Genomic DNA, 14675 nt, shown 5'->3' with positions numbered 1-14675 from the left:
GTATGTGTGTCCATCTCCTTAATAACCAAATGTGTTATGCCATCACTTAATGGCTAGAACTATACTGCTGTAACTCACCATATTTATAAAATAGTAATTAATTCTATTAGAGTATAACAAACATTAGCTAAATGCTATCTAGATTGCAATTAAGGCACAAGAACTGCCTAAATATAAAGATACCCCAAAACAATTTTTCATTATCCTAGTATGCAAATAATAGCGCAATCCAAAGACACTCAATGTTATACTTCCAGCTCTGTCATTTGATCCCTTAGGTATTTTTGTGGCTGACACAAGCTAACTTTTCCCATTTAGATCGAATTGTGGCATTTTCCAAATTTTAAAAAAAAGTCATTTTTAAACCTATATTTAATACTTTGTTAATACTTAGCCTCAAAAATTTTATGGAGGTAAAAATGTTGGGTTTTCTGGTTTAATTTATTCATTACCCCAGGTCTCAGTGGGAACCAAAACAAGAAAAAATAAAACAAGATTCTGGTGAAAGCTGGAGACTGATACAGAAATAGATAAAACATTGCAGCCTTCTAAAAAGCAAAAAGACCAGTCTGGCATAACACTCCTGGTCTAAGACTACTCTCTTTACAATAAGAATATACTGGGGCTAGAAAGATGGTTTAGTGTTTAAGAGCACATACTCCTCTTGCATAGGACCCAAGTTCAATAACTGAACCCACACCGATTATCAAGCAGCTTTACAACTGCCTGTAACTTCAGCTCCAGAGGATCTGGACACCCTTCTGTCCTCATACGCAGACATACACACATACAGATAGATAGATAGATAGATAGATAGATAGATAGATAGATAGATAGATAGATAGATAAAAGTATTTTAAAAAATAGAATATACCGATATGAATGGGGTTGGAATAGAGCAACAAAAGCAACTGAGGGAAAAACAAAGCTTGAAAATTGATTACAAATATACAGAACCAAAATAGTCTAATACACCATCAAAACAAATGATTCTAAATTTTCCTTGCAAATGAAAATAGTCAAGATTCATTAATAGCTTTGTGAATTGGTAAAAATTTAAGCTTTTTCTAACCTCAAAGAAATTTTTTTTTTTTAATGAAGAAAAGTATAAAGTTAAGACATTAATACAGCATGTTGCACTTGGAGACCGGTACCTTGAACACTACAGAGAACAACAATATTCTGAAAATCCAGTTTATTTTCCATGTCGTGGACAGATCCAGTCAGTGTGATCAGGTTTTCTGCATGTGTAATAATTTATCAAAATAAGTTTTCCCACAACTCTTCCAATCAGCTATGAAAATCCTGATCTGACAATACACCAAATAAAGAAAGCTCTTGACAAGCACCTCCTAAAGCTCGAAGAACGCCTGGAAGAACACCTGGCACGTCTCCTCTCTCACATCCACTGCGCTACAAAGGACTAAAGAGCAATTTGTTTTGAAAGGTGACTTAGTACAAGACTTCAGTTCAAGAAGTTAATGTTTTAGTGCACTTTGCTCCAGTTTTAGCCAACATGCTATGTTTTCCTTTTTGCTGTTTTGTTTTGTTTTAGGGGGAAGTGGGGCAAGGAGGTGCACAAAGTAGAGTTGAAGATTTCCACTGTTGGAAAAAGGTATGACTCTGCAAGCAAAACTGTAAGCTGCCTTTGACCTTAAGACCTGAACATTTTAAGACAGAAGCTTTGCAAAACATTACACAATTTTTTATTATTAAATGAGAAAATCTCATTTGTTACATCGTCACATTGCTAGTCAGAGAAATGCTGCAGTGATGAAGAGAGTCAATGTTGGATCAACCAAAGTCCTCATTTCTACAACATTCATTTACAAAGAAATAATGTTCAACACAGCCCAACACAACATTCTTGGTTTTCTTCATATTGAAGTCCCCCAAAAAAATCATCTTCTAATGGGGTAGTTCACTACATAAATTATAGTTCTTCATTTTTACAATTCACCCCAAACGGCATGAGAGATGGATCACACTAAAATGTCTAAAGCTGTTAGGAAATCCTTCACACATCGTCGTCATCTGACGTGTCACTGCTACTTGTCTCTGTGTCGTCATTCTCAAGTGTGGGTTTGAAAGTGCTGTTTTTCCAGGGTCCAAACTTGAAGTCACAGATCAGGCCATTTTTCAAAATACCATTTTTCCTCAGCCCATTCTTCTGTAACTAAAATGTCAAAAACAAGCAAGTTAATTTTGTCCCAAGAGTTAATACTATAAGCATAACCATGAAGTTTATTCATAATCATGAAATAATTAAATTTTCATTGAAAATTCCAGATATAATTACATCATGCCCCTAAATAAGCTATTTCAAAAGTCATGGGTTAGACCATATTCTAATATGGTATTTTCTAATAGAATTAACCTAAACCTATTCTTAGTTGGGCACAGTGGCCTATATCTGTTAATCCCAGAACTTGAGAGACAGGAAGATCTTAAAGTCAAGGTGAACCCTGGGCTACACAAGAGTTCCAAGCCAGTCTGGCTACAGAGCAAGACCTTGTTACAATAAAAAAAGAAAATGGAAAAGTAAAATCTACTTTTTGGGAACAAATATTTACCACCACCCCCAACCCACTATGAAGGGGAAAAAAAAAAAAAAAAGTAGAAAGATCTTTGAAGTACCAAGAGCAGAAGTGACTCAAAACTGTCACACTAAGGTATCAAACCTTCCCAAACTTCTGTTGTTTTACATAAACATTGCAATAAATATACTTGCAGGTGCGACTAAGGCATATAATCTATAACCATTAAACTGATCTCTTTATTATCAGGACCTAAATTAACAAGGCCGGCAAGTGGTTTTATTCACACTTAGTAAAATGAAGTATACAATTTGAGTCCTATGCTTAACCACACAAAATTAAGATACAAGAAAAAAGCCTCAATACCCAAAATAAGAAATAAAAAATAAAGATTAAGCCAGGCAGTGGTGGCGCACTCCTTTAATCCCAGCACTCAGGAGGCAGAGGCAGGCAGGTTTCTGTGAGTTCAAGGCCAGACTGGTCTACAGAGCTAGTTCCGGACAGCCAGGGCTGCAGAGAGAAATCCTGTCTTAAAAAACAAAAACAAAAACAAACAAAAAAGTAAAGATTAATAATAATAATGATAATGATGATGATGATGATGATGATGATGATAAACCTCAGTCAAAAACATCACCTCTCAAAATGGGGGAAATAGACACCCCAATTAAAAATAACATAAAACTATAAAACTAATGACAATATATACTCTTATTAACTCAGACCTTTTGAATTTCTCATGAAAACCATGAGGCTAATGTTTATGTGCTAATGTTAAGTTTGCAGAGATCAAATTAAACTAAAGTTAATATTTGGAACTGTCTATAGGTTTTACAGATGAGGGTTCTTTAATTATGAGAATTTCTATTCAAATCCAAAGAGCTATAGCTAATGTTAAATACACAACACATAACTAAACACAACACAGCACCCACACGTATGTACCTAGTGGCTTAAGCTTTAAGTTTCCCTTCCCATTTCTCTCTTAGCATGTTTTCTATCTTGATTTAATTTTGAAGCTCACCTCCCATCAGTTTAAACAAACAGTGTCATCATCTTTACTTCAAAAAACCACACGTCCATCTCTAATGTTCCCAGCCACCTGACATTTATAAGTATGGCTGGCCCCTCTCAGAAAAAATGCTTCTCTATTCATCAAAGTTCTATTCTTACTTCACCCAGTTTATGAGCCAATATAATCTCATTTTGTCACAGCTTAAACTCACCTGTGGACAACTTCAATGAAAATGAAGCTAAATAAGTATGGTGGCACAAACATGCGCGCGTGCATGCGTGCGTAGAGGGTATAGGTCCATGTCAAGTGTCGTCTTCAAGTGGTCTCCATTTATTTGCTTATGTTTGTTGTTTAAACAAACAAGAGTCTATAGTTAAACCTGGAGTTCTGCTTGTAACACGTGGGAAGCAAGGAATGAGGACTGTGAATTCAAACCAACCTGAACTACAAAGTCCCATAGCTGAATGGGCTATATCAAGACCTTCAATTAATCATATCTAGTAATCAATAAAGCCATCCATTCACCTCAGCTAGCCAACAATTCTCCATCCTTTCTGTGTGTTACCAGTTCGTGTGCATGTGTGTGCGCGTGCTGATATAAGAATCAATGGACATGGAGGGTGGGGATCAACGCCAGGTGTCTTCCTCAATCTGTTTTTAAAGGGCCCATCTCTGACCTTGGAGCTCTGCTTCCTATTACCCAGCACTGAGATTACAGGAAGACACTGCTCATGTCTGGCTTTTTCTTTCTATAAATGTGGAAGATCAGCTCTTACACGGCAAACACTTTACCAAGGAAGAAGCCATCTCATTCCAAATCTATGTCTTTATTCCTTAAGTTTTCTATTAGCCTGTGCATCACCCAGTATATATTATTTTATATATTACATTTTACAGTTTTTCCTTAAAATCAGCTCCTCTCTCGGTCTACACTACTTATAATTAATATACTATCATTACATTCAGGTACTTCAAAATCCTAATGATTGTAGTTCAGATCTTTTATTCTTAGAACCACCTTACCTAACATTTCTTCAGTGTAGGCTGCAATCCTAATTGCTGCAATATATTACCAACTTATCAGCCTGATTCCACTCTTAAGAACCACACTCACAGGAGGCAGAGCCAGGCGGATCTCTGAGTTCGAGGCCAGCCTGGGCTACAGAGCCAGATCCAGGACAGGCACCAAAACTACAAAGAGAAACCCTGTCTCGAAAAAACAAAAAACAAAACAAACAAACAAACAAACAAACAAAAGCCTACTGTATCCTTTATAAGTGTACCTATCTTAACAAAACCTCTAATGAACCTAATAACGACACAAACAAACTCCTGTCATGACATTAAAAGCCCTTCATATTCTGACTCCAGTGTATCTTTCTTCAACATACCCCTTTACCATGATTAAAGGCAAGTAGAGCAAGTAATTTAGCTGAACTCAGGCTCAAATTCTAATTGCTCAATTCATTAATTGTGTTATAGAAGCTCTAATTTTATCATGTACTGAGTAGTATTAATAAACCTACTTCACACAACGGCTTAAGAAAGCACTTAACATGGTACCTAGTGGAAATTACGAGCTAAAGTTAACAATACATTGTGAAGTCACACTTTAAAGCTTTCCACCCAATTCTCTTTCTGCTTCTACGAGCCCTAGCAAAATCTCTTACTTTTGTCTCTTTACAATTTGTTCCAACAATGTAATTCTTTCATCTTATCTGTCAAAGGCCAATTCAAATCCATGTCCTTAATTAAATTTTCCTAAGTCACTGACCACTGGGGAGTAAATTCTATGAGGAAAATTATTGAGTTTGCATTTCTCTACCACCCTATTCACTTGCTCTTTGATCCTCACTCACAACATTTAGACTATTATCACCATCTGCTTTACATGGGAGTTTATACTCTCACTAAACTGTATGCTAGAAAAAGGAGTTCAACTCTGGATAGTAAAGCATATCTAAACACTCAGTACATGTTTGTTGGAGAAGTAGAGTTTAAAAGCAGAATCATTACGCTCCAACTGTGTTACCAGGTACAATGCAAACCCTTTTAAAAACATCTTTAATGATCTTTTTTTGGTACCTAAATAGCAAATGTTTTATATAACACTTAATATAAATATATCCATGTCTTCATCATTAGTTCAGAAAATACAGTCTTTATGTACATCATTAGTTGCCTATTCACAGCATACAAAATTAAAACCTTTGTGGCAGTTAGGTATTTTATTATCAATAAGGTTTTAGCTACATGCCTCAGTCATCACATGGTTTTAAAGTCTTGGTAATATAACATTCTGTTTTCCTTGGAATACTATTCATAGCAATGGTGCTCAGTACATTTTGAATGGTACCTTCCTTTAAATTCAAAATAAATCATTCAAGCTGGGGATAGCTTAATGGTAGAGCATTTGCTTAGTAGCACATACTCCACAGAAACTAATTCCTAAGGACAGAAAGCGGATTGGTAAATGGATGCCAGTTAGAATTAGGAATAAAGACCGAATACAAAGGCAAATAAAAAAATCTGGATGGAGAGAGAACTATTCTTCTGGATTATGATCAGTTTATACTACTGAGTAAAAAAAGCTCAACTATTTAAAGTGAAATTCTGTATAAAAACTATGCACATGCCTAACAAAAAAAATTAGTCTTTCAAAACTACTATTATTCTATGGTCATCAATTTCAATCGTGTTAAAAACCGGGTTCATTAAGAACTTTTGAATTTAAAAAAAATTAGTTGGAAAGAAGTAAGAAATAGCAAAATTATCTGTTTGCAACATCAACGCTGCCCTCGCCCCTCACCACCAAAAACTATTGCGAATTTAATATACACCAAGATTACAATATATAAAAATCAACATGAAAGATCAGCTGTTTCTAAGTCAATGAATACTGATAACAAATGACTCAAAAATAATTGTTTAGAAAACAATTCCATTGCTGGGCAGCGGTGGCACACACCTTTAGTCCCAAGAGGCAGAGGCAAGCAGTCCGAGGCCAGCCTGGCCTACAAAGCAGGTCCCAGAACAGAGCTGTTACAAAGACAAACCCTGTCTTGAAACCCCTCCCCCCAAAAGAAAGGGGGGAGGGAGGGAGGGAGGGAGAGGGAGGGAGGGGGGGAGGGAGGGAGGGAGGGAGGGAAAACAACTTCATTTATACAATGGATAAAGTTCACAAAGAGTTTTAAAGTCTGATATACTTCCACACCAATGGAAAAACATCCATCTCATGCTCATGGTTTAGAAGATTTAATATTGCTGAGATGCTATTATTACCCCCAAATGACTTACAGATTCAATGCAATCCCATTTGAAATAACAATGGTATTTCTTTGAGAAAAAAGAAAACCCACTATTTCATTAAAAAAGGGAAAGGCAGACAAGAGAGGGTAAGGGGTGGGTGAGGGCTATGATCAAATTCACTACATACATTTATAAAATCTCACAATGAAACCATTATTAGTTTGTGCAATTAATATACATTAATATAAAAGGCTTTAAGATAAAGACAAAAGAAAATTCCCTATAAATTTTACATGGAATATGTAAAGGAACCACAAAACAATCTTTTAGAACAAAGTTGGAGGGCCATACTTCCTGACTCTCAAAACTTACTACAAAAATACAGTAATCAAAGCAGTGCAGAGCTGTGGAGTCTGTCTAGCCAGCACTGCCTAGCAATCCCCAGCACTGCATGAACTAGGTAGGTCTGCCATTTAGTCTAGCGTATCTGAGAAACCTGACTACAGAGGGAAGGGTGGCCAGTGCTACAGACTCTGTCTTAAAGGAAAAGACTCTTAAACTGACACCGACCAAAGAAATGGAGAGCCCAGAAAGAACCTCCTGTGTATATATATGTTTAGCTTGAGTACTTGTTATTTATCTGTTTATTTTAAAGTTTTATTACATTTAGAGTGAGAGTATGAGTGCACGCATAGGTCAACAATGCTTCAGAGCTGGTTTGGTTCTCTCCAAAGGGTCCTGAGGATCAAATTCCAAGTTATCCTTAAGTTGCTCTCTCGTCTGCTGGGTCACATTAACCCAAAAAGGAATTTAATATCCACATGAAGTTGGACCTTTACACTATTAAAGACAGAAAAATCTAAACACTAAGATCTAAAACCTACAATCTGTCCTGCCTGCAAGAAGTGCTGGGGAAAAGGTGGTGCAAAACTTGTGAGAGTGGCTAATCCCTAACTGGTCCAACTTGAGGCCCATGCCACAAGAGGAAGCTCATGCCTGACATTGCCTAGATAGCCAGGAACCAGAGGCACAACAGCCCAGAGACCCAGGATAGAACCAAACACAACTGGCACCAAAAAAAGAAAAAAAAAAAAAATGATACTCATAGATCAGTGCTACCCAAATTGTCAAATGGGTGTCAGATGCAAAGACCCACAGCCAAACATTAGGTAGAGCCAGGGGAACCCCGCAGAATAAGTGGAGGAAGGATTGTAGGAGCCAGAAGGGATGAGGACACTACAAGAACGCAGCACACACTCAACTAAGCAAGGCTCATAAGGGCTCACAGAAACAAACACAGAGAGACAAGCACAGAGCCTATATAGGTCTCTGCATGTATATATCTTGGAATTGTTGTACTGACTCTTTTGCCTATGCTTGGGACCCTTTTCCTCCAACTGTGATGAGGGTTTGTGCCCAGTCTTATTTATTAGGCCATGTTCAGTGGGAGACCTGCAGGAACACGTTCATTCTTGTTCTCGTTCTCTCTTGTTCTCATTCTCTCCCTCTCCCCCTCCCCCTCCCTCCCCCCCCCCCCCCCTCTGGAAACAGGAGGAGTTGATCTGGGGAAAAGGCGAGGGACTGGAAGGAGTGGAGAGAGGAGAAACTGTGGTTGGGATGTAATGTATTAGAGAAGAATAAAGGGGTGTGTGTGTGTGTGTGTGTGTGTGTGTGTGTTTGGATGGATGGGAGTGGGGAAATGTCTCAGTGATATAACACTTGCATTAACATGGGTTATTAGCCCTGGATATGATCTCCAGCATGTAGTGAAAGGAGGGAGCACAAAGGACTTGAACAGACATTTACCCCCAAAGAAGCTATATAAATGGCTAATAAGTCTATAAAAAGATGATCAAACTTCATTAACTGTAGTGGAATGAGAATAATACCCACATAGAGCCTACACCATTCCCAGTTCTTTCTCCATTCCTCTCTCCTCCCCTCCTCCTCTTCCTGACTCCTACTTTAGGATTTAAGCTCTGAGTTACAGTTTCGGTGCAGCCATCCATGCCTGCCTGTCACCATGCTCCCCACCATACTGATCATGGACTCTAACCCCATTAAACTGTAAGTCCCAAATAAACTCTCCCTTCTATGCATGCCCTTGGTCATGGTGTCTTATCACAATAATAGAAAAGTAACTAAGACACAAATGATTGGAGAAATGCAAGTCAAAAACACTGAGTTAACAACTTATACTATATAAGAGATAAGATACAAACAGAAAATAACAAGTATCAACAATGATGTAGAGACATTGGAGCGCTTCTTATATATACACTGTTGGCAGGAAATGTAAAATGATATATCCCCTGGGAAAACAGTGGTCTTGCAAAAACCTTCTTTAAATTACATTTATTTAAAAAAAATTACATTTATTTATAAAAGACTTACTTGCATAGTATGTGCATGTGTGAGCATCTTTGTGCACCGTGTACATGCCTAGTACCCAGAGGCCAAAAGAGGCAATGGGATCCCGTTACTGAGATAGGAGTATTGGGAACTTAACATGAGTCTTCTGCAAGAAGACCTTAACACGGAACTATATCTCCAGTCCACACCTATACTCATCAAGGAATATATGGGGAAATACATGTTATAGAGGACAATACATAGGCTCAGTTCTCTCCTATCCTGTGGGTCCTGGGAATCCAACTCAGGTCATCAGGCTTTATCAAGCACCTTTAACCACCAAGTCATCTCGCAACCCCTAAAAATTTGTTTAGTTTTTTTTTTTTTTTTGAGACAGGGTTTCTCTGCATAGCTTTGCGCCTTCCCTGGGACTCACTTGGTAGCCCAGGCTGGCCTCGAACTCACAGAGATCCGCCTGGCTCTGCCTCCTGAGTGCTGGGATTAAAGGCGTGCGCCACCAGCGCCCGGCAAGTTATTGTTTTTTTTTTTATTCAGTAAAGGGCAGAGCTTCCATGGATATCAACCAAACATGCATATTGAGTTGCAGTATTAAGGCTGGACAAGGCAACCCAGTATAAGAAACAGAGTTCCAAAGGAAAAAGAAAGCATCTTCGACAAATGGTGCTGGTCTAACTGGGTGCCCACATGTAGAAGAATGCAAATAGATCCATATCTATCACCCTGAACAAAACTCAAGTCCAAGTGAATCAAAGACTGCAACATAAATCGAGACACATTGAACCAATAGAAGAGAAAGTGAACCAATAGAAGAGAAAGTGAGGAATAGTTTTGAACACATTGGCACAGGAAACAACTTCCTGAACAGAACACCAATAGTGCAGGCACTAAGAACAACAGTTAATAAATGGGACATCATGAAACTGAAAAGCTTCTTTCTGTAAGGCAAAGGACACCATCACTAGGACAAAACAGAAGCCTACAGAACGGGAAAAGATCTTCACCAACTCCACATCTGACAGAGGGCTAATTTTCAAAATATGCAAAGAACTCAAGAAACTAGTCATCAACAAACCAAATAGCCTAATTCTCTAAACAGAATTCTCAAAAGAGGAATCTCAAATGGCCAAGAAACACTTAATGAAATGTTCACTATTCTTAGACATCAGGGAAATGCAAATCAAAATGGCTCAGATTCCACCTTACACCTGTCAGAATGGCTATGATTGAAAAAAAAAAAAAAGTGACAGTTCATGCTGTCCTGGATGGGAAGCAAGGGGAACAAGAGAAACACTCTTCCACTGCTGGTATAAGTGCAAACTTGTACAGGTACTGTAGAAACCAATATAGCAATTTCTCAGAAGACGAGGAATCGAACTATATATAATTAAAGATATTAGTTTACTCTTCTTTCCATTTTTTTTTAAAGGAAAAAACTTGTACTTTTTGACAGCTAAGAAAAGACTGACAGAGAACTAACCATTTTGATTTGTTGGGCAAGTATACTGTACATAAAGCAGTAACTTTAAAATTTCTGCTTCTTTTAAGGACACTTATGTTGTAACAAACTGTTAGGTTTTTTTTTTTTTAATTGCACTCCTTAAATATTTCTGTCAATTCTATTTGCACATCTTTCAACTTGTATCTATTATTTATCAAGGTGTTATCGATTTCATACATTTTTTTCAAAGTCTCAAAGATTGTATTAGCACTCACGAGCCCTGAATAGTATTTAACATGCTAGTCATATTTTACAGAGGAAGAATTAGGGTCATTTAAGTAAAACAATTTGCTTAATTCACAGCTATACCAGCTATTCCACTCTTGGGCATATACCCAAAGGCTGCTCCATCATACCACAAAAGACACCTGCTCAACTATGTTCAAAACTTTGTTGTGTTTTGTTTTAACGTTTATTCACTGTGTACAAGATTTGTTTTTATGTAGTGTTTTGCCTGCATGTTTGTCTGTGTCAGGGTGTTGGATCCTCTAGGACTGGAGTTACAAGCAGTTCTGAGCTGCCATGTGGGTGCTGGGAATTGAAACCAGGTCCTCTGGAGGAGCAGCTAAAGCTCTTCTTAACTGCTGAGCAACCTCCCAGCACCACATCATGTGAATTTTTACGATCAAAGTCAGGTTGTCAGGTTTGGTGTTAAATGCATTGACCTGCTGAATTATCATCACCTGGGGCCAACTTTTTTTTCAGTAGCAATTCTACTGTAGACACACAAATTGAAATCAAGAACTTCTACACTTATTTTCATACCAGCATTATTCATAGTAGCCAGAAGGTAAAAGCAACCCAAGTGTCTATTAACAGATGAATGAATAAACAATATACAATACATGCAAATAATGGAATACTACTCAGCCTCATCCCAGGAAGTGCTACATATACAAACCTTGAAGGTATAATGCCAGGAGAAATAAGACCATCACAAAAATACAAATAGTGTATGGTTACACTGATATGAGGCACGGGAAATTATCATGTTCATACAGACAGAAAGCAGAACAGTAGTTTCCAGGACTAGAGAAACACAAAGTTATCATTTAGTGGTACTGGGCTAGTGTTTGGGAATACAAAAAAAAAAAAAAAAAAATTGTGGAAATGAAGGGTGGTAATGGCTGTCAAACAATATGAATGCATTTAAGACACTGAGCTGAGAGAAATGAAAGGGGTGAGAGAAATGATTAAATTAGTAAATTTTATGTGGTATGTTTTTAAGCAAATTTTAGAAGTACAATGAGGAAAATACTAAATTCACTTTGACCAGAACTATTTTTTAATCTATAATAGATTTAGAAAAATAACCTTTTGATGCTCTATCAAATGTTTTCCAGTACTCTTTCAGAAAGGAAAGTATACAAACCTAAAAGAAGATTGTTTAGAATATTAAATATTCTTTTTGGGAAGGATCAAAGGTGAAGTTAATTAAAATTTGTCACCCATGTCAAATCATAACCAAATTAAAGGTCTGGATAACAAAAAAAAACTAAGTATTTTGTTTGCCTAGACACTGTACACAGAGTAAGTCACTGCAGATTTGTCTCAAAGGGAATTCTGGCCTATGGCATGATGGCTAGTAAATTCCTAAACAAATATAAAACTATTAGGCTGCCCCCACCACCATGGTGTTTACTTATAATTTGGTTGTTCTACTTAAGAAGGGTTGTTTGAAGAGTGAATCTAAAAGGCTTAGGTTTCCTTACCTGTTCACTAATAACTTGGAATTCTCTCATTTCATCCTCAGTTAAGGGAGCACATGTTTCATCATTTTCACTGTCTTCCTGCCAGCCCATCTCCTTTAATAACCTGAAAAGAAGAAAAGTAATTTTAATTTAGAGCTTCACCTGGGTAATGCAATTATTCCCTTAATACTGTGTACAAGAAAACACAATTCACAGTCTGCTACACAGTCCCCAAGATACAAAAGGAGTTCTGAGTTTATTTTCTTAAAAATGAGTAATTGAGCAAGCAAACCATATTTAGTAGTAAGTAAGAATGAATTGCTTAGGGCTGGAGAGATGGCTCAGTGGTTAAGAGCACTGGCTGTTCTTCCAGAGGTCCTGAGTTCAATTCCCAGCAACCACATAGTGGCTCACAACCATCTGTAATGAGATCTGGCGCCTTCTTCTGGCCTGTAGGCATACATGCAGGCAGAACACTGTATACATAATAAATAAATAAATCTTTAAAAAAAAAAAAAAAAAAGAATGAATTACTTGACTGCTTAATCTTCAGGATCAAGGTTCTCTATACTGGAAACTTCGAATAGGAGAGTCAAAAATAAAAAATGGCAAACACTTGTACTAATAGTGATAATGCCATTTTTTCTTTTTCAATACCACCACAATCCAACATATTCTCAACTGCTCATTAGGTTTTCTACTTGGAAAAGAAAGACTCAGAAGTATGCCTTATCTTGCATTTTACAATTTATTTTCTACCAATGTCTTGGGTGTGTGACATTCACTATCCTCAGTACAGAACTCATTCTGAAAAGAGGCATTATGTTCGACAATAACAGAAACACGATTTTTCAAAGTTATCAACCTAGAACTATATAATGAAAAATAACAGTTTAAAGAAAATACTTCCATTTTTAGAAAAACAGAGCTAAGAAAAGACTAACAGAGAACTAACCATTTTGATTTGTTGGACAAGCATGCTGCACATAAAGCAGTAACTTTGAAGTTTCTGCATTTTTTAAGGACACTTAAAAATTGGTATTTTTGCTGGGCGGTAGTGGCGCATGCCTTTAATCCCAGCACTTGGGAGGCAGAGCCAGGCGGATCTCTGAGTTCGAGGCCAGACTGGGCTACCAAGTGAGTTCCAGGAGAGGCGCAAAGCTACACAGAAAAACCCTGTCTCCAAAAACCAAAAACCAAAAACCAAAAACAAAACAAAACAAAAACAAAAACAAAAAAAAAAAAACAAAAAAAAAACTGGTATTTTTAATTGCACTCCTTAAATATTTGTTATTTCTATTTGGACGTCTTTCAACTTGTACCTATTACATTATCATGGTGTTATCAATTTCATACATTTTTTTCAAAGTCTCAAAGAATATATTAGTACTGAAGAGATCTGAATAGTACCTAACATGCTACTCATACAGAAAAAGAATTAGGGTCACTTAAGTACAACGATTTGCTTACTTCACAGCAAAGAAAAAGAATTTTAGTATTCTGCCTCCAGAATTAGTATGTTCCACACTGAACAACCTCAAAACCAATACAGTCGAGTCAGTATTAATTATTTCTTTGATTTCTATTCACTGGCTTTTCTGATACACTGTCTTGACTATAACATAGATGGCTGCCCTTTAGAAAGAAACGGCATTTCTACTTACCCTAATCATTCAATATCACCTAATCCAAAGCTCACAAACTAAGACTAATAGAACTTACTGCTTTTGCTATGACCATTTTTCCTTCTTTTACTTATAAGAACGGAAAAACATTCATGATGCCCTGTGTTCAATGAACAACACTAAAAGAAATGGAGAAGGGAACAAGTATTCTTAACTCTCCAGCTGGATTATTTAATACATGTTTATTTAATACAAAACAAAAGAATTCTCTCTAGAAACTATTGTTCATTACTGATAAATGCATCCACTATAAGGTTATACGTACTTATGAACTGCAAATAAAGTTAAGTGAAAACCGAAGCTATGGTATCTTTTTTCACATATAAAATCACATTTTCTTAAAGAAATTAAACCCGAAGTCTACAAGTAAACTAAAAGAAATCTAAATGTAACTCTGTAAGCTTAGAGAAAAGAATGTTTTATGAGCTTAAGGTATAGGACTCAGTGGTTGAAAGCTTGTCTAGCAGGACAGGTTCAATCCCCAACTCCGCCACAAACAAAAGAACGTTAAGAATAACCATAATTTATTTGCTCTAGGATTAGATTTCCTAGATTTAAATGTTAACTACACAATTTACTGACTTTGAGACACTGAATAATCAACATCTGTCTTGGCTCCTCTGTGAG

The 14675-nt window shown here is 36.9% G+C and overlaps 1 protein-coding gene across 6 annotated transcripts in view; it reads right to left on the bottom strand.

The window, feature by feature from the left end:
• Positions 1–1683: 1683 nt before the first annotated feature.
• Gpbp1 (GC-rich promoter binding protein 1) overlaps positions 1684–14675 on the bottom strand; it is a 76188-nt gene continuing 63196 nt past the window's right edge. For all 6 annotated transcript variants that reach the window (XM_059276060.1, XM_059276061.1, XM_059276059.1 and 3 more), the window contains 2 exons: positions 12385–12487; positions 1684–2176 (listed from right to left, as the gene is read on the bottom strand). In XM_059276060.1, coding sequence (XP_059132043.1) covers positions 2018–2176; positions 12385–12487 — 262 coding nt within the window. In that variant the 3' untranslated portion in view covers positions 1684–2017. The remainder of the gene's footprint in view (positions 2177–12384; positions 12488–14675) is intronic.

Source organism: Peromyscus eremicus, chromosome 11 (assembly GCF_949786415.1).
Source record: "Peromyscus eremicus chromosome 11, PerEre_H2_v1, whole genome shotgun sequence".
In the NCBI taxonomy this organism is placed as follows: domain Eukaryota; kingdom Metazoa; phylum Chordata; class Mammalia; order Rodentia; family Cricetidae; genus Peromyscus; species Peromyscus eremicus.
The sequence above is the reverse complement of the archived record's forward strand: the minus strand, read 5'-3'. Positions and strand labels throughout refer to the sequence as shown.